The sequence below is a fragment of the Lycium barbarum genome, chromosome 11 (assembly GCF_019175385.1).
Source record: "Lycium barbarum isolate Lr01 chromosome 11, ASM1917538v2, whole genome shotgun sequence".
Classification (NCBI taxonomy): Eukaryota; Viridiplantae; Streptophyta; class Magnoliopsida; order Solanales; family Solanaceae; genus Lycium; species Lycium barbarum.
The window spans coordinates 72757931-72780122 of record NC_083347.1 but is presented as its reverse complement, the minus strand read 5'-3'; the positions used below and the strand labels follow the sequence as shown (position 1 = coordinate 72780122).

Here is a 22192-nt window from a genome sequence, read left to right as displayed (position 1 = left end):
ACAATAGACCCTTGTGGTCCGGCCCTTCCCCGGACCCCGCACATAGCGGGAGCTTAGTGCACCGGGCTGCCCTTTCATGATGTTGCGACGGGAAACAATAGAATCTATCCAAACGTTGTATCCATCAACATATAATATGATATGTTATGAAACGATACGTAATAACCATCCAAACAAGCTTTAAGCAAAGTATCTTTTAAAATGTGAAGCTTATGCAACAATAGCTGAAAAAAACTAAAACCCAGGCAAATAAACAACAAAAAACTACAGAAGATACCCATATCACATTCAGTTCCAATCGAAAGTACAGTAGTATTTTGTTAGATTGCATATAAATCTTTTGTGATAATATTTTGTACTTACTTACCAAACGCTAGGAAACAAGTAAAAAGCCCACTTGTTCTCCAAGAAAAGAAAACATTTTCCTTCATACCAAACACACCCTAAGATTTTTCTTAAAAAGTGAACTTATGCAACAAGAGCTAAAAATTCAGGCAAATAAATAAGTTATAAAACATACCAATATCGCATTCAGTTCCAATGGAAAGCACAGTAGCTAAATACTTAGTATCCGACCCACGTTTCTTAAGCTTAACTTGAGTATGATGCTCAACAGAATGCGCATTAGTAAGCACTCTCCTTCCACCAATAACAAACCCACTACTACTCGAACTATACTGTCTCTTCCTTTGCCATGGTAGCGAGAAATTCGGCTCAGTATGTACACAAAACACCTTCACCACCGCATCCATTGACGGAGTCGCCTTCGCTGCCGCAGACAACTCCGCCACATGTCTCAAGTGGTGCGGCTCAGTGACATCGCGATGGCCACGTCTTTCTGGTGACGTGGCGATGTTGTCTCTTTCTTGTTGTTCTGATTCTGCTTTTCTAGGACGACCACGGAGGCGGCGGTGTGTTTGGGTGTCGGCTGCGGCAGCTCCGTTGGTGGAGGTTTCGACGGGGGTTGCTGTGTCCACTTCAGCCCCGCCGCTAGGGGAGTCTGCTACGGCGTTTTTAGGTTTGCGGCCTCTTTTCCTCTTTAGGTCTACCATTGAAATGATAAAAAAGAATCCTTCGTTTCTTCTTCGACGAAATGAAAAGCAACAAAACAGAGGGTTTTACTTTTAGATGACAAGAACAGTTTCAAATTTGAAATGAAAAATAAGCCATTTTTGCTGCCTGCTGCTTTTTGAGTAATGGATCTACACTTTGCCCGCTCAAAGTTTGTCTTTGAATTGGGCTACGTTAAAACTTGTAAGCCCAAAATAAATCTCAGCCCATATTTTCATTTTCTTGCGCGGATTGTCCTTTTTTTGGGGTGGTCTTTAATTTTTGGCCCTCAAATTGCTGGTCTTTAATTTTGTCTTTCGCTTAAAAAAGTGATCGAAAATATCCTGAGGTTCTAGGTTCGAACTTTAGTTATGCCTTAAGACAAGCTATGCCGCATAAGGCAGACTTTTTCAAAAGTCTTGCCTTGCAATTTTATTTTTATGCCTGAGCCGAGATTCAAACCCAAAACCTCAGGGTATTCTAGGTGAAAGGAAAAAATTAAAGACCAGCAATTTAAGAGGCAAAAATTAAAGACCACCCCGAATAAGAGACATTCCTGCGAATTGCACCATATTTTTAAGGATTTGAGATGACAGCCCAATACGCTTGAAAGAAGAGGGGCAATTGGCACGAATTCTCCTATTTTGGGCTGGTTTGTAATTTTTGGCCCGTGTTTAATTATGGGAAAATGACATAGTATGACCATCAGCAAAATAAAAGACCTAATTTTAAGAAAATGACCTGAAATATCTATTTCCTAGGCCCAAAATAAAGACAATCTGTAGCCAAAACCTAAAATTTCACTGTACATTGTCTCTCCATTCTACCTCTAAAACAGTACACATATACTTTTTGTGTTTAAATCTTTAGATGCAGTAGCATCCTCGTCCCAATTGCTTTGCTACTTTTGCTCTCTTTTTGAGTTTTTATAATAAAGCCCGTTGGCATTAGACGGACTCCTTTTGAGTTTTAATGATGAAGTTGAATAATGTTGATTGTGCTGACTTCAGCCTAACTTCACATACGTTTGCAATGTGCTCGCCACGTTTGCAATCTTGAGGATGAAACTGGATTTGGATCTGCTTGATTTGGTTTTACTTGTAACTGTGTCCTTTGTGTTGGGGAATCTTAAAGGGAAAAATAAAATACTTCTTCAAAATAAAAATAAGAAATCTTGGTTAGATGGATGGTGGTGGATCGAGAGGGGGCTGGCTTCCTCGTGGCGTAAAGTAAGGTCGCCGGAGATTGGACTGTGTTCTTTTTAAAAAAATCCAAAACATATATAATATGTGTATAATTAATGAGTATGCGTTGATTATACATTTATTATATAATAATGATATATTTTTTGTACACATACTATATGGATACATATTTTATACAACAATGATGCAGTTTCTATATGTGTGATATATTTTCTATACATACACAGTAGTGATATTTTATATACAATAATGATACATTTTCTATATATATGCTAGAATTAGTTGAAAAAATGCTACGAAATAAAATTATTTTGAAAAATGCTAAAAAATATCTTTTAAGCTTTTAGGGCCATCTAATATCAATAGTTTCACCAGGCCATTTATGCCTTTGTCACTTTAATTGTTGTTCTTCAACACTTTAAGTCAATAATATTAGAATAGTATTACCCTTGACACCGAAATATATAAAAGCACCAACGTCCATGACAATGCTCAAAAGCAATCGCAAATTCCCCTAACTTTCCCGACGTTTCTACGACCAAAACAACCTTCCGACGATGTTGCGGTGGTTGGCTTTTTGGTCCAACCACGTTGGAAAATTATATGTTTGTTCTATCTTCTAGACAAAATATATTCTTAATTTATTGTTTGATGTAGTGGCTCATGACATGTAACACCAGACCCTGTGGATATTTCATAGATTTTCGCTCCTTAATTTAAAATTTACATTATTATGTTATCTGTCACAGTTGTTAATTTACATCAATTATGTCTTTAAACTTTGAATCTATGTACTTGTATGTTTTCCGGGTTTGCGTAACTTGTTGGGGCTAGGTGTCATCACGGCTTAAGCAAATTGATAGTTAAAAAAATGAAGATGGTGCATATAAATTCATGTCAAATTATAGCCAATTTCACTCAAGTACTCATATTACCGATTAATACTTATCACTACTCTTGTTTGCTTTTATTTCAGAGTAATTTACATAAACAATTATTGTGTTTGTGGGGCCCTAACATCATATAACTATAGTTTAGGTATTTACATTTCGTAGCTACTAATTACTAGCTACATTGTGTATTTAGTTAGGCTATATTCAACTCACTATATTTAGTTTGGTTGTATTCATTCGCAGCTACTTTTACACTATATTCAAATCATTGTATTCAATTCGGTTGTATTCGAATAACAAAAAAAAAAAAAAAATACAGGGATATTCGGTTGTATTCAATTTACAGTATGGATTCATTGCTACTTTTACACTGTATTCAAACAATAAAAAATTTAAAAATACAAGCAGAAATGAAAAAAAAATCTCCTTCGAAATATAGAAATACAGAAATACAGATGAAAATACAAAAACATACACTGTAGTTACACTCAAACTTAGCGAATACATTCAAATCCGGCCAGATTGAGAAATACAAGAAATAAAATACACTCAAATTTGAGAATGAGAAAATCCGGTCGGTTGGCCATGGACTCTGTCTAGAGATGACAATGGCGGTAGAGATGATGACGAAGCCAATCTGGAACTCGAGTTTTCTAGCAGTGGAGGTGATAATGAAACCAACGGTTGGTGTCGTTCGTGGTGACCAGACTTTGGATTTCGCTGGAATTCATGGACGGACTTTGGATCTGGAGAGGGAGACGTCTAGAAATGGTGAAGCCGGTCGGTTGGTGTTGTTTGTGGTGGAGCTGACAACGGCGGTTGGTGTTGTTCTTGGTGATTGGAATTTGGATTTCGCTGGAATCCATGACAGACTTTGGAGAAGGAGAAATGAGGGAGAAAAAAGGGACTTTGTTCTCAATGTATTTTTCTCCCTGGTGTAGTATTCTTCTTTAAATATATAGTATAACTACGGTAGGTAATTAAATACATAGTATAACTACGGTATGTAATAAATTTAAACTGTAGTTACTTTATGTAAATACCTCTTAGATGTTACCTACACCATGTAAAATTTCCTTTATTTTAACAGGGAATGTTGACATTGACCTAAATACCTTGGTTACCTCAGTTGCACCCTCCTCCTTGCAAAGTGGGCCAAGAATGCAAGGGGGCCTACAAGTCACATATGGATACAGTGGGAACAATGTGCCTTTGCCATAATCTGATGTTGAAATCCCGCAACATCTGAAACACATAGATGGCCTCGATACCTCAAGACCCCATCTTTTGTCACCTCGAAGGCTGACATCTCTTTCTGCACGACTTTCTCCTTAAGTTGTAATAGAATAGGATCCTCATACCGCCAACCTTTCACCTCTGCAACTAGAGATGATGTTGACGTGTCCTGAACTGTAACTCTACTATCACTTGAGTCAAATAATCGGATTCCCAATCTAGCCAGTTGATGTAGCTCTTAAGCTAACCCTCACTTCTCGGCCCCAAGTACGATAAACTATCCATAGATCTACGGTTGAGGGCGTCAGCTACAACATTAGCCTTCCCTGGATGGTATAAAATATCTGCATATCTATCAATAACTCTAACCATCGCCTTTTTCGCAAGTTCAACTCCTTCTGCTTGAAGATTTACTGAAGGCTCTTATCATCTGTAAAGATATCAACAGGTAAGCCATATAAGTAATGCCTCTAAATCTTAAATGTGTGCACAACTGCAACTAACTCTAGATCGCGGGTTAGATAGTTCTTCTCATGCTTCCTCAACTATCTCGATGCATAAGAAATTACCTTACCAAGCTACATCAGAACACATCTTAACCCAACGCCTGAAGCGTCACAATAAACTGCATAGCCCTTTGAACCTTCTGGAAGTGTCAGAGCTGGTGCTGATGTCGATATGTTCTTTAGCTCTTGGAAGCTTCGCTCGCAAGCTTTTTTCCACTGGAACTTAGCCTCTTTCTAAGTCAGCTTAATTAATGGTGTTGAAGGAGAAGAGAAACCTTCTACAAATCTCCTGTAATATCCAGCTAAACCCAAGAAACTACGAACCTCTATCGCAGTAGTACGTCTAGGCCAAGTCTTCACGACCTCTATCTTCTATGTATCAATTCTTATACCCTCATCTGATACAATATGGCCTAGAAATGCCATATAATTCAACCAGAACTCACACTTGGATAACTTTACATATAACTTACGATCATGAAGTACCTGACGCACTACTCGCAAGTGATCTACATGCTCTGCTTCTGAATGTAAATAAACTAGAACATCATTGATATATACAATCACGAACAGATCTAAGAACGGCCTGATTACGCTGTTCATCAAATCCATAAACACTCCTGATACATTCGTTATCCGAAGGACATCACAAGAAACTCGAAATGATTGTATTTGATCTTGAAAGCTGTCTTCGGGATATCTTTCTCCCAACCTCAAATCAGTCTTTGAGAAGCACTTGACACCCTGTAACTGATCAAATAAATCATCAATCCTCAGAAGCGGATACTTGTTCTTTATAGTCACCTTATTAGCTGCCGATAATCAATATACATTCTCAACGAGCCGTCTTTATTTCTCACGAACAATACTGGTGCACCCATGGTGATGTACTAGGCCTGATAAAGCCTTTCTCGAGCAAATCCTTCAACCGCACCTTCAACTCCTTTAGCTCAGTGGGCCATTCTATAAGGAGGAATTGATATCGACTGTGTATCTGGAAGCACATCAATAGCAAAATCAATCTCCCGCTCCAGAGGAATACCTGGGAGCTCATCTGCGAACTCATTAACCACCGGTACAAACTGAAGGGTCGGCGGTTTTGCATCTGCATCTTTAACCTGCACAATATGATAGATACAACCCTTGGTGATCATCCTCTTCGCCATGAGATAGGAAATAAACCTACCTTTAGGGGTTGCTGCATTACCTTTCCATTCCAGGAATGGCTCTCCTGGGAAATGAAATATGACAATATTTGTCCAGCATTCAATATTAGCATAACAAGACTCTAACCAATCCATTCCCATAATGACACCAAAGTCGACCATCTCTAACTCTACAAGGTCTGCTGAGGTCTAACTACAACAAATCTCTATCGTACAACCCCGATAAACTCTCCTAGCAATAACAGACTCACCTACTAGTGTGGACACAGAAAATGGTCTACTCAATGACTCATGTACTATATCAAACTTGTTACACCTTGAAATATTTTCCATTGATGCACAGTGAATAGAATAACGAAGTATACGATGTTTCGATAAGTGAGAAATAGCATTTGATGACCCTAATTAAGATTTCAAAGACATTCGAGGTAAGAGAAGAAAGTTCTCCAAGAAAAGGCAAGGTATACGTTAGGTATCGAAAAGGATTTACGAGTAACAAGTTAATGATGATTTAATGATGTTTTGAAGAAGAGTTATAACATCCCTTAGATTTTTAATGAGGTGTTAAACAAGTGTCAAGAAGGTTCCATAAGGATTGGAGATCGAACGAAACGACGGAATCCATTTCAGAGAAGTGGAGTTATACGACCACTTATATGGTCCGTATAACTTTATACGATCCGTATAAGGGGTCCGTATAACTCCCAGTAAGGAGATGATTTTCTGGTTGGTGAACCACGACCACTTATACGGACCGTATAAGTGTCCGTATAGTACCCGACGGGCTGATTTTTAGTTTTTGTATAAATAGATGCCTTGGGTTCTTTTACTTCATTTTTCATCTTCTACAAGTATTGAGAGCTCAAAACCCTTCTCTAAGCACATTCCACTCAAGTTCAAGAGACCACAAAGATCAAAAGACTAGAATCAAGTGTTTATGTGTTAGAAAGCTTCCAAGGGTTGGAGGACCACAAAAGATTCCATTGGAGGTGAACTAGGGTTTCGGTTCAAGTGAAGTATTTCCACTCAAGGTTCATTCCTACAACATCTAACGTAAGGTTTATGGTATTTCCATGTTGTTTAAGGTATTGAGACATTGAAAGACTTGGATTGTAGAAGAATATAGAAAATAGGTCTTGAATGTGAGAATAGTGATGTTTGTGAGTAGTAGCTTGGGTTGAGTAATGATTCTTGATATGTTATGATTATAATCATGTTATAAATGATATTGAGAACATGGGATAAACATTGTATATGAGCGAATGTAATAGTGTGCTATGACCATGGATATGGATGATTGGAAGTGAATTGAGAAGTAAGGATAATGTAGGTGAATAAAGATCATTGTTATGATGTTGTGAATGTTATTATTGATGTTTGGGAGTTGATATATGATATGGAGGAAGTCGTACAAATAAAGGAGATGCTGTCCAATTTTCTCTAGCTTTAGTCATGTATGCTAAGCTATCGATTTTCTAATGATAGTATAATTCTAATGAAGGTAGAAACGTGAGCATTGAAAGAGAACGTGCAAGTGATAGAATAGTTGAACGGAAAGGTATGTAAGGCTAACCCTTCTTTAATAAGGCATGGTTCTTTGGCCAAATATCTAATCTTCTATGAGCCTATGATGTCCTCCAAATGATGCTATCTTCAAAAGCTACTAAGCTCATGATTCTCGATATGTTACGATTGTACTAAATTCCTTATATGATGAGTAATCCTCTAAGGATAGATGTAATGAATGACGATAGTAATGATGCTAAAGATGCTTATGATCTTTTATGTATATGTGTCTATGTATGACTATTATGAAACCCCGAGCTTATATGGCCAGGTAGAATATATATATATATATATATTGCGCGCGCACCACTGCAGTTGGGTACGGATAACCCTGAGCCTTGGTAGGGGCAGGTATGTATACTCACCGAGCCTTGCCATGGCCGGGTATGCGAAACACTGAACCTTCATGGTCGGGTATGCTATGTATATGATATGGATATGTATACGATATAAATATAAGTATAAATACGAATATGCTATGAATACGAAAATGGATACGAAATGTAAATGAGTACGAATATGAATACGGATACGGATATGGATATATGTACACAATCACGCATTAGAAATGGAAAGTCCCTATGAAAAGCAAGTAAGTATTTGTGACGATGATACTACTATCTCCCATCCTATGCTATTTCTTATGTTGTCTATTATGTTTTCATTATGATGTTGACCATGCTTTACATACTCCGTACATTCTTCGTACTGACGTCCTTTTGTTTGTGGACGCTGCGTCATGCCCACAGGTGGCCACGGAGACAGGCTTGATCTATAGCTTTATTACTCAGGGACTACATAACGGAGCTCCATTTCATTCGGAGCTACAACTTTTGGTATTTATTCTTTTGTGTACATATTTATGGGCATAGAGGGGTCCTGTCCCACCTATATGATATGACATACTCTCCTTAGAGGCTCGTAGACATGTGTATATGGTTAGATGTATTTGGCCTTGTCGGCTAGTCTTGCGTATATCATTTTGTTAGCCTCGTCGGCGTATGTATACATGTATATATATATGTATGTATGTATCGGTCCCCAATGGGATTAGTATGAATAATGGATGGAAAGTATGAATTAGCTATGTGGCTCACCTAGATGTAAATGTGAAAGTATGATAAGAGGTGTCCGGGTGGGTTAGCACCGGGTGCCCGTCGCGGCCCTTCGGTTGGGTCGTGACAAAACTTCCCCACAACAAACGGAGTGACATATGACAATGTGGATTGAGGATCTAACAAAGCATAAACACTATGTGAACAAACGGTAAAAGTACCTATCACAACATCTGGTGAAGACTCTAGGTCACGACGACCCACTAAAGCAGAACTGCAGTTCTGACTACTGCCTGAGCTGGACGCTCCTTCTCTACCTTGACCTCTAAAGCAGAAGGTTGGAATCCGCGCCCTGTAGGACGCACAAAAGAAGATGACCCTGCTACCGACTCAGTCGGTAGAGACATACCACCCTGCTCTTTAGTTGGACAGTCTATGATCATGTGACCCTCGCGACCAAACATATAGCAAGCGGTCGAACCTAATATGCACATTTTGAAATTCCCCCCGCCGTAAGTATTACAACGCAGGGAAGCTGATCTCATCTGCTGCTAGGAGCCTGACGCTGGTGACCTCTCATCCGGTCCTGATGGAACATAGCGATCGGATCTATAACCCTAGAACTGGGGTGGTAGAGGCTTAGGTGGCCTGCCAAAGTATCGTGGCCTGGAGCCACCCTGTGTCTCTCCATGATGACCGACAGACCTCTCCCTCTAATGAGGCTTAAGTGGACTGCTGGCGTCTATTCTCCTCTAGATTCTAGGGGAAGGCCTGAATCCAGGGATGTCCATATTATTATGCAACGAGGCTATAGTACAAGCCTCTACCAACTCTAGTACAAGTCCTGCCACGGACCGGTGAATCTTGGAACGCATCGAATCAACAAGTGATGGGGCATACCTGGCCAAAGAATCAAATCAGAGACTATTCTCCCTGCTGGAGGGCTAAGAACTGATCAACTTGGGCCTCCTGAATCTCTATTGGCAATTAATTGTACAGAAAGGCATTTGAGAAATCCTCCCACTCAGCTTGAGGTGCATTCTGTACCCTGGACCTCTCTCATCCCTCGTACCTAAAGGACAACTATATCTCGCAATCGGAAAGATGCCAACTCTACTGCCTCAATCTACGAAATGTGCATCACTCTAAAGATCCTATAAAGCTGATCAATAAAGTTATGTGGATCCTCTCTCCGTTCTGTCCCTGTAAACTCTAGAGGACTCAAAGTTATTAATTCACGAACCCTCGAACTCCCGGATCCCTCAGAAGGCCTAGCACTAACCGGTACTCTCGGCTGTCGCTCTGTAGCCACCAACCGTGTCAATAAATGTACTGCACACCTGATGTCCTGATAAGATAGAACATGAAGGGGAAATAGAGGTGTTGTGTCTCTTGGAAGCTCATCAGGTGGTGGAAGAGTTGAAGATGTCTAGGAGGGTGTCTCATCCTGGGCCTCAGACTCGGCCACATCAACCAGTGGTACTCGACTAGTACCCTCACCCGCTGTTGTATTAGCCCTCTAGTTAGATGTAGTATTTCTAGTCACAGGCATCTCCCTATACAAATACAAACACGTAAGTTCAAACTCAACTCCTATGACTCAGCTCTACATAACGATTTGGATCTGAAAGAAGGGTAAACAACTCCTAAATGCCCTGTAGCCCCATGTTTATATAATGTGGTGCACAACACACTTATAAACAAGACTCTACTAGACACGGCTTGTAGACTCCCTAGGACATAAATGCTCTAATATAAAGTTTGTCATGCCCCAAACCTGGGGAGGCGTGGCTGGCTCCCAATGCCTTACTTGACCCCAGCGTACTAATCTGTAACTCATAAACCCTGAATACAAATAGATAATCTACGCTAACAAGGCCAATCTGAATGACAATCATTACCATCTCAGGCTGACAAGGCCATGCTCAGAATAATCTGTAAATAACAACTGTCTCAACTGAAATGAGATCACCCCAAAAGATATATATACTTCTATGCGGGCCGATAAGGCCACCATAAGTGTTTACAACATCAAATCCAAAAGAAATATGTACAAAGGCCAACAAGGCTGCCATGCTGATATACTGAATGTACAAGACATGTCTACAAGTCTCTAAGAGAACACAACTGTACTGTGGTCGGGACAGGCCCCGGCCTACCCATCATCTCTATATATACACAAAATGACTCCAAATTCTAGACCTGGTAAGTCCAGATAAAATGAAGCAGCGCCTCTGGCAAAGGGACGTCAGTATGAAATAATATACCGAGTATATAAGGCAACTGAATAACTGAAACTGAACTGAACTGAACTGAACTGAACTGAACTGATATACATGATATACTGAATGTAATCTGAGGAGTCAATGATAATCTGAGGTATACTTACCTATCTCTAACTCATATCAAATAAGTAATACTGAAATAAATTATCCGGCCTCATGTAAGACTCGGTGTCTAAGTGAATAGTCCCAATGGCAAGTGTATAGCCCCAATGGCAAGTGTATAGCCCCAAAGGCAAATTGATATAGGCTATGAATCCACCAAACAATGTATGAAGGGACCTGGTTGAAAACCAGTTCCCTTATGCACTGTAGTAAGTAAAGAAGGCACTGTTTTTACCATGGAAAACTCCTTACTCAAGGGATTAATAATCACGACCTACCCCAGTAGGATTTCAACTCCACTACACGAGAAACTTCATATTACAACCTATCGTAAGCTAGGAACTAACTCCCATAATTCCTCAACCCTTACAATGATTGCAACCTAGGAACTAACTCCCGTAGTCCCTCAATCTTTGCAAAACACCGATAGCAAACACCCCCACTTGACTAACTCTAGCCAAGGAAACTAAGGTTGACTACCTCTAGCGAAACCCAACTAATACACCTTAGACTAAACTGGCCAAGGGTACCACTAAATAGATTGAAAGGTAAATTGCCTAACAATTACTAAGAATTTGAAATACCTACAACAGCTTCTTATAAGAGAAGAGAAGGTTTACAAGTTAAAGCAAATGAAACAAAGCTTAAAACAAACTAAGAGAATAAAACATCTTCAGTGTTGGAAAAAAGTCCTTCAAATTGTGATTAGCTTTGTTGAACACTTGGAGAGTCTTGTGACGGCTGCACTTTTTGGTGATTTTTAGATTTTCCAAGTGATAGACAATATGTTGCAACATGTTGTATATATAGTGGGAAGCATGTGGGATGGATAGAGACCACTCATTCTATATTTCACCTAAAGCATGGGCCAACTCAACTGTTGTACTTGTGTGCAGTGAGTAGCTCGGCTTTACAGCTGTCTCTTCTTACCATGAAAGGTGTACAGAGAGCAAATCACAGACCAGTCCCTCAATGCAGAAAGTGCTTGTTTTACTGTAACATCGGCAGCTTCCTTTCTTCTGAACTTTCTATCAGGAAACTGGTTCCTCTTTGCAGTTCTGTCATAGCTGTCCTGTTTGTTTAGAGGGCACTCTTTAGCAAAGTGACCGGGTCTTCCACACCTATGGCAAGAATATTCATTTCCTTTGAGATTTTTGTTGGAGCTTCCCATCTTCTGGATTCCACCATTTCTCCAAATCAATTTATGGAATCTCCGTGTGAGATATGCCAACTCTAATTCGTCATCATTTGAGTCTTCCTTGGCAGCTTTAAGAACTAGGCTCCTTGCCCTTTTGATTTCATTCTTTTCTTCCTTATTCATAGACATATTCATCTCATACATCTTAAGGTTTCCGATGAGCTCATCGACAGTCAACGTGTTGAGATCATTGGCTTTGGAGATGGCATTTACCTTGCTATCCCAGGAATCAGGTAACACACCAAGCAACTTTCTCACCAGTTTGGTGGTTATGATGACTTTTCCCAGAGAATGAAGCTCACTTATAATAGAGGTGAATCTAGTGTGCATATCATGAATAGATTCTCCCTCCTTTATTTTGAACATTTCATACTTTGTGAGGAGCATCTCGATCTTGGAGTTCTTCACCTGTGTTGTTCCTTCATGGGCAGTTTGAAGAGCTTCCCAGATCTCTTTAGCAGTTGATCACGCTGAGACTCGATTGTATTCATCAGGTCCTATTCCACACACAAGGATCTTCTTGGCTTTATAATTTTTCTTCACTGCCTTCCTGTCAACATCATTGTATTTTTTCCTTGTTTGGCAGTGGTTTTTACACCATCTTCACTTGTGTGTACTGGAATATAGGGGCCATCACAGATGATATCCCACATCTCTGAGTCTTCAGCCATGATGAAGTCATGCATTCAAGTCTTCCACCACCCATAGTATTTTCTGTTAAATCTGGGTGGCCTGGTGAAAGATTGACCTTCTTCCATATTGGGTAGAGCAGCCATTTCACAGATTCTTTCTAGGTGTTAACCTTTTAGAAAGTACCTGCTCTGATACCAATTGATGTAGGCTATGCATCCACCAAACAGTGTATGGAGGGACCTGGTTGAGAACCAGTTCCCTTATGTAATGTAGTAATTAAAGAAGGCACTGTTTTTACCGTGGAAAACTCCTTGCTCAAGGGATTAAAAATCACAACCTACCCCATTAGAATTTTAACTCCATTACACGAGCAACTTCATATTACAACCTGTCGTAAGCTAGGAACTAACTCCCATAATCCCTCAACCCTTACAGTGGTGGCAACCTAGGAACTAACTCCCGTAGTCCCTCAACCTTTACAATACACCGATTGCAAACACCTTCACTCTACTAACTCTAGCCAAGAAAACTAAGGTTGACTACCTCTAGCGAAACCCAACTAATACACCTTAGACTAAACTAGACAAGGGTACCACTTAATAGATTAAAAGGTAAACTGCCTAACAACTACTAAGAATTTGAAATACCTACAACAACTTCTTATAAGAGAAGAGTAGGTTTACAAGTTAAAGCATATGAAACAAAGCTTAAAACAAACTAAGAGAATAAATCATCTTCAGTGTTGGAAAAAAGTCCTTCAGTTTGTGATTAGCTTTGTTGAACACTTGGAGAGTGTTGTGACGGCTGCACCTTTTTAGTGATTTTTAGGTTTTTCAAGTGATACACAATATGTTGCAACATGTTATATATATAGTGGGAAGCATGTGGGATGGATAGAGACCACTCATTCCATATTTGACCTAAAGCATGGGCCAACTCAATTGCTGTACTTGTGTCTAGTGAGTGGCTCGGCTTTACAGCTGTCTCTGCTTATCGTGCAAGATGCACAGAGAGCAGATCACATACCATGTCTCTATCTGGTTTTGAATTAGTTTGACAATCATCAAAACAAAAAGCATTGGGACGTATCACAAATGTATATAACCCCGAAGGCAATGCGCATATCTGTATAGCCCCAAAGGCAAAGTATACATCTGTATAGCCCCGAAGGGAAGTGCATATAGTAATGCTGTATATAATATACATATATACATACTCTATACTGATCAGCTAGACATAGAGTAATACTAACTCGATATAAACTCCCAACAAGGGATAGCTACAACATGAGTAAGATGGAATAACATGGACAGGAGAGCTCTATGAACAGTTCTGCTCTCATACGCTTATTCGAATCTTACTTATAATGGATTCAAGCCATCAAAAGGAAAGAAATAGCCTTTATCTACCTTTTGTCTAAATATTCGATAACAATAACATACTCAAGTCGTATAGTACTTCAAGCTACAAGAAAATGATAATAGAACCATTGTCAACTAAAGGAAAACTATAATATGGTATATCGAGTGACAAGCTCGTTGTAACGATCTATTTCATCGTTACCGTGATTTTAAAAAAATTCACGACGTTGACTCCTCGAAACATCCTTGGTCCTTTTACGCTTCTGAAAACTGTTAACATTGATTGGACAATTACGCGAGTTGCGTATAAATATCAGATCTGGGCCACCCGGGCCTAGTGGTACCGCTACAGTGTCCATGATGCCACCCCAGCGGTGGCACAGTAATGGTGTGTACACCACAAGAGCGATGTAATTAAATTCTTCAAGGACCGCCCCAGCGGTGCCTTGGGCGTAGAAGCGGTACTGCTGAAGCGGTGTTTCAAACAGCAATAGCAGTGACGAGCGGTGATTTTCCCCTATTTAAGTGTTATTTCGGGATTTGACCTAATTTCTCAATGCCCTAAAAAGTTCAGCCGCCCTTGGAGCCTAAAATGATATCTTCTTGGGAAAGGTAATCCTTTTAACTTCCTCCATTCATTTCTTCACATTAGTGATTCTTCTTAAAGTCCCTCATCTGGAAACTACAAAAATGGATGTCACCAATTCATGAACTTAGGTGGAAAAATGGTTAGCATGTTTTAATATGGATTACATAGATCTAATCTCTCTTGTTGATAAGACTAGCATGATTATTAACTTAGAATTCTCTTACCTTCCTCAACTAGTAAGTGAGTTCTTCCATTGATTTTGAAAATGGCTTTCTCAAGGAAAGAGCTAAAAATGGTAACTTGATCTTGCAATAACTCTTTGTGGTTAGTATTAATTATGGTGTTAAGGAAAGTAACCACTTGGTTTTTATTATGTTTGGGAAAAGAGTTCATTTAGTAATAGAGGCCTAGAAAATCTAGTCTAAATTCCCAATTTTCTTTATCAGTCTGAATCTCTTATAAATGCTCTAATGGTGATACCTATTCTTGGGTCTCATGATTGTCTCAAGTTCCTTCGTGCGGGTTACAACGTGATGAATGAATTGAAGATCAACGGATGTTCGTGGCACCCGCTCGGCCTCGAGGTAGGTAACGACTTCCTTTCTTCGGTAGACTCCGGTTAGATTTACATATTCCTGTATTAGATGAAACGATGAATACATGTATAGGATTTTAGAGATTGGGATGGATTCTTAGGATGGTACTGTTATGAGATTTGTGTGTTCTGGCTTGTGGCCTATAGATTCCCTAGGTTCATGTGTTGGTTTTTTCGTGAGTATTGGTGGACTTTATGTGACTTGGAAGATTAGTTGTTCGGTACTTAGTTTACTAGGCCCCTTTGATGAGGAGTTCCCGTATGATGCGTATAACATGTCCTGTGCTATCTAATATTGAACCTTATTTGGTATTGAAATGGATAATATGTGCCAAAGAACGTGAAATGATTCTAGACTGGATGTTAGTGGTGATTTTGTAAGTAGAAAGCGTAATTATCATGTATTGATGTTGTTAGGCAGTAAAGGAATGAGGTTATATTGTTATGTGACTTGTCCATGTTGGCTATTGGAGACTATTGATATATCCTGATTATGATATGGTAGTATCTTACTTGTTGACGTTCGATACGAGGATAGCGTTCTATTGTGGCTTATTGTGTAACCTTTTTCATGATATTGTTGGTGTGCCCATGTGTGGTACTTGTGATATTGATTTGATTGTTGACATTGAACTCATACATTGCACGCATTCTTATCCTTCATGATATACTGTTGATTCATTAATGATACTTGAAGAAGCACAGTGATGAGCTGGGCTCAATTGGATGAGAGTGACATGAGGACCGATATCCGATGGTTATCCCGGAATTGAGGTTGTACGTAACGATTGCCTAGGTTTTTGTTGGAATCGTGAGGTAGCGGTATCCGAGGTTGTTGCCGCAGCCGTGAGGTACATGGACTTCGCGGGTCCCCCATGGGTTGTGCTACCGAGACGTGGAGATTTCCATCCGGAGTACATGTGTACACAACATTGCATTTGCATTCCCATTTCATACATTATTGCATTGCATTGCACTATGTCTTCTATTGTGATATTCTTGTGACGTATTTGTGATATACGGTTTCGGACTGATTATTGAGACTTGACACAGTTGGGCTTAGTTGCTATAACCATAGGCCATGATCTTGGATCATCTTTGTTGATTGTTCGTTGGTTCAGTTGTATATTTTGGTTTCCTAAAATCATGTGAATATTGAATATCAGAATGACGGAATGACTTCCAATACTAAGATTGAATAGCGTAATGGTAGTTGACTAGTGATACTTGTGTGAAATTGTCTATTGCATGCTAGGGAGATAAAAACGAGTATAATGTAAGTTAGGCAAACGGATTACTAAGGGAGAGTTGGTGAGAATAATAATCTTCGCCATTGCGACGAGCGGTAGGTAATGTGTACTGTTGACTTAGTTTTATCTATCATGCTTATTTGTGAACTCTTTTACTGATATGTTCTTCTACCCATTGTCGGCCTATGATGCTTACCAGTACTAGTGTTGTACTGATACTACTCTTGCTATATCCCTTTTGGGGTGTAGAGTTTTTCAGGTTATTGATTGTGGAAGTTTTCCAGAAGATGCACGGTGCCTATCTTGAAGACCTTCATCTTTTCCCATTTCGAGATGGAGGTTCGGTCTTAGAATTATTATTGTATTCTGGTTTAACCTTAGTTGCTCTTGTATTAGTCTAGACCAGGTCATAGGGAATTGAGTCGGTGTATGTATTAAATCGTTGTAAACACTTCCGCTAATTGGATTAATAGATTGGTTTGATTTTCGTTGTTGATTATAATATTTCTTGAAGGATAACGAATCTCATTCTTTACTTGCAATTGTTTTGTTTTGGTTGAGGGTTCGCCTACCGAGGTAGGAATGGTAGGTGCCCGCGCGATTCTAAATTGGGTCGTGACACTCGTCTCACAACAACAATCAATACTCCTCCATATATCTTCCTCCTTTCACAATACACATAGCAACAACAACTACTACATACTCAAGCTATTTAATCAACTACCAACCATAAGCCATCACAAATATGAACTCAAAATAATCCAGCAACTACAACAACACATACATGACTTTCGATAGTCGATTCCGCAAGTCCTTACTTCAAACAACTAATACAAATCCCCAATAAGCTCATACACACATAGAAGAGAGTTCTTACCTTAAATACAACCAAAAAACTCAGATAATAGCTTGCTTCAACTTCGAACAACTTCCAAAACAACAACTAAGCGGAGGAGATGAACTATAGAATCACTACGAGCTTCCCAAGGGTGAAATCACGTTATAATCTTGTAGATTCAATTCTAACCAGTAAGGGAAGTGTCACACCCCGAACCATGGCCCGGGTGCGACACGACACTCGGTGCCTGACTGCATGTGACCGAGCGAACCACATGGCTGACTGAATCAACATGGGACATGTACTGATGCAGAATATAATTTAAAAACATGAATATTATGAATAAATCACGAGTCATCATAATAATACTAAAAATACTGTTTTAAAACATAAGTGAGAAAATAGTCTGAAAACATGATAGTGTAGCCCACAAGGCCAAACATAACTGAATACCCAACATGACATGACTTACTAGTCTTTGAAACCTCTGACACGAGTCTGTAACACTGAACTGTTGTTGGAACAAGGCCCCAATAAACCTGACTGTCTCACATAACAAGATTGCTAAAAATAAAGATAATGCCTCGAAAGAAGTGGGGCTCACCAAATAGCTGGTAAGCGTGAATCCTAACGTACGATCCTGTCGTCATGTAAATCAATACGTGCATCGTAAAATGCAGGCCCCGGGCAATAGGGATGTAAGTACTATGGAATTGTACTTGCATGAAAATCAACTGAATGAAAAAATAGTAAGTGGGGTGCTCGGGGTATGGGCATCCCAAATCAATAACAAGGATACATGAAGTAATACGAAAATCAAACTGTAATTGTATATTGTAACTGAAGCTATAAACTATAATTGAAACTGTAAACTGCAAACTGTAACTGAAACCTGAACATAATCATGATCTGGCATGATCATGATCTGGCATGATCAAGCTGTAATATTAGTAAAACATTTTAAGTGGGAGAACCTTAGTATAATCGACATTAACCACCACGTCAGCATGTGGCGTCTGATCTTTGCCCGTACGAGACATGAACATGACATGAATAGATCTATAAAATAACCCACAATGGGTAACATGAAGGAATCATCTTTACTGGGCGGAGCGATCCTTATCCTACATTGGCATACGTAGTTTCAGGTGTTAAACCTTCTCGGCAATTTATGCTACTCCCAAAAACATAAACATGAACATGGTTGGCTAGAAAGCCCATGACTTGTATGACATAACTTGTAACATGATTTGTATATACAATCTAACATGTATATAGATATATAATATAGACTGTATGAAACATGGAAACATATAAATTCATAGAATGGAGTAATATTGGTTCGGGACTTGAATCTGAGAACCCATGAATTTCATAAACATGACTTGTATATAGTTTAACACGGAATATATATATATATATATATAGGATATTAAAAATCTTTTCAGACTTTTAGAATGTTTAAGGATAAGAGTAGTGTTGTAGTTTGTTCGTATCAAATTTTTTAAACAATCTTACTCGGTACTTCCTCACTCCTTAATGTATTCTTATTATGTAGTTATATCTCTAAGTTATATATATATATATATATATATATATATATATATATATATATATATATATATATATATATCAAATGTATTTTCATGGGACATGGAAAACATGTAAAATCCTTGGAGTAGAGTAACATGGGGTCATGACTTGAAATTAAGAACTCATGGACTTCAAATCTTGAGTTTACTTGGATTATAGACAGATTCATAGAAATGAAAATGACATTCATGAATATAAATACTGAAACATGTTTGAACTTGACATATACTATATATAATTTCATAAGAACATGTATCTAGGGTTATCATGAATTGAGACCAAATACCTTAGAAATCTGAGGAAAAACATGGTTCATAAATCAAACGTAGTGTGGGGAAAAACAATGATGTTCCCAAATGTGGATAGATGCCCTACATAAGTGTAAATACTCTAATCCAACGGATCAGTTTGCTTTCTGACGAGGAGCACCCAAAACCCTAGCTTGAATCACTTGAGACGGATTACCTTGGAAATTCTATGTTTTCGTTTAAGAATCATGTATTTCGTGCTAGGATTGATTAAGAATCATAGAGATGTTCTTACCTTGATGTGGGGGGTTTAAGAGGAGAGATGATCGTCCTTGAGGGATTTTCAACGTAGTTGGAATGTGTGACAAATGTATTTTCGAGTTAAGTGTTGCATTCATAGGATGGGGCATTTTGGACCCCCCAGCTTGCTGAGCTAAGCCTATGGCATGACTATGTTGTGCTATGAGTTGAGCTCAGCGATCTCCTAGGTCCATTTCACACTTAGTCAAAATTTCACGTTTTTTTTTACTTTGTCGAAAGTGTTCAGTAAAACGGGCATAACTCCTAGAATAGAGCTCCATTTGAGCTGCACTATATATTGTTGAAAAGGTATTTCAAACTGCTACAACTTTTATGTTTTAAGGTTTCTCAAATTTCCAACGGATGTTTATGAAATCAGGCTGGAAGATAGACCTATAGAAAACTTAGCCGATTTTATCGAATCTTATGCACCTCGCTATCCGTCTTGATTTCGAGATAAATATTTCCACCCAAACTCATCCCGATGGGCTTCATATGGCTCAAATGTCATGTTAACAGTCATTTAACACATTTATAGAAAACCCAAATTTATGGAGCGTTACATTATCTCCCCTTTGGGGTTATTCGTCCTTGAATGATTGTCCTGGTTGTAACTATGGCTAACTCTGGAATTCTACAAAACCTTTGGCAGAGTTTACTCTGTAAATAAGCTACCTCAACATTTCCCAAAGACCTATCAACTAACTAGAGTATCAACACAAGCCTCACAGGGCATTATAATACGAGCAACATACATAACAGGGTAACTGAAGCATAAACGCGACAGATGGAAACACGTGGTCACTGAACCTTAATGAATACATGAATACTAAACTAAAAAAATACTGAGTTGAATGAATAATGAGCTAAATAGATACTGAGCTGAATAAGCACTAAGCTGACTCAGTACTAGGGACATAGAGATCATAACTTCAAGTCTAAATACAAAGATGACATGAATATCTGAGTGCTGAACTAACATGAATATCTGAATACTGGAAACATGAATGTTATAACATGATATTTGAATACTGGAAATGTGACTGTCGTGACATGAGATCTGAATACTGGAAACGTGAATGTTATAGCGACCAACTCTGGTGGAAATTTTAGCTCGTAAGCCATTTGACCGGTCCTTCGTAGGATCCTGCATGGTCTAATATATATGGGACTAAGCTTCTCTTTTTTTCTCAAATTTCATGACGCTTTTCATAGGCAAAACTTTCAACAAACTCCCAATCGTTAACATGAAACTCTGAATCTCTGTGCCGCACATCTGAATAGGACTTCTGGCGACTCTTAGCCGCTTTCAAATGCTCCTGAATCAATTTAACTTTTTTTTTCATAGCCTAATGGACCAAGTCTGGCCCTAGCAATTCTGATTTTCCAACTTCATACCAACCAATAGGTGATCTACAACTTCGCCCATACAAGGCTTCAAACAGTGCCATCTTGATACTGGCATGATATCTATAATTAGAAACAAACTCAATGAGAGGTAAATGATCATCCTAATTACCTTTAAAGTCTAAGACACATGCTTTCATCATATCTTCGAGCATCTGGATAGTGCACTTTTCCTGACCATTTGTTTGAGGATGAAAAGCGGTATTGAGATTTACCTTGGTACCTAATCCTTTTTTAAAGGACTTGTAAAAATTTGTTGTGAACTGGACACCTCAATTCGAAGCAATGGACACTGAAGTCCCATGCAATCTGAAAATTTCCCGAAGATACAATTTGGCGTAATCTTCTACTGAATCGGTGGTCGTTACCGGCATAAAGTGTGCTAACTTAATAAGTCGGTCCACAATCACCCAAACCGAATCATGTTTCTGAAATGAGCGAGATAACCCTATTATTAAGTCCATATTTATCATCCCCACTCAAGAATGTATTTTGTGCTAAACCACAAGGCTTCTGATGCTCAGCTTTCAGTTGCTTATAATTGGACACTCAGTTGAATAATCTGCTACATTTTTTTTCCATCCCACCAATCAATCTTCTCATGATCATGATACATTTTCGTGGAGCTTGGGTAGGTAAAATATCTTAATATGTGCGCCTCTATCATAGTCCTCTCTTTAAGTCTATCTACATCAGGGACACATTATTTTTCCTTGGTACCTTAGAGTACCATCATATCCCTCTTGTTTGAAAGTGATAAGCTTAAGTGCATTCGTGTTTTGATGATTGTCAAACTAGTTCAGAACCAGAGAGAGACCTGGTCCTGATCTGCTCTCTGTGCATCTTGCATCGTAAGTAGAGACAGCTGTAAAACTGAGGTACTCATTGCACACAAATACAGCAGTTGAGCTAGCCCATGCTTTAGGTCAAATATTGAATGAGTGGTCTCTATCCATCCCACATGTGTCCCACTATATTTACAACCTGTTGCAACATATTGTGTATCACTCGAAAAACCTAATCTAAATTGGGCAAAAGCTGTCATCAAAAGATTTCAAGTGATCACAAGAACAAGTCACTTGCAAAACAGAAGATCCAGATACAGATTTAGTCTAA

At 38.8% G+C, this 22192-nt stretch overlaps 1 protein-coding gene across 2 annotated transcripts in view; it reads right to left on the bottom strand.

The window, feature by feature from the left end:
- LOC132616838 (protease Do-like 9) overlaps window positions 1-1176 on the bottom strand; it is a 9802-nt gene extending 8626 nt beyond the window's left edge. Inside the window, exon 1 of one of the 2 annotated variants that reach the window (XM_060331562.1) lies at window positions 521-1176. In XM_060331562.1, the coding sequence (XP_060187545.1) occupies window positions 521-1052 (532 nt within the window). In that variant the 5' untranslated portion in view covers window positions 1053-1176. The remainder of the gene's footprint in view (window positions 1-520) is intronic. The other variant, XM_060331561.1, reaches the window with a different exon arrangement.
- Between the last annotated feature and the right edge of the window lie 21016 nt (window positions 1177-22192).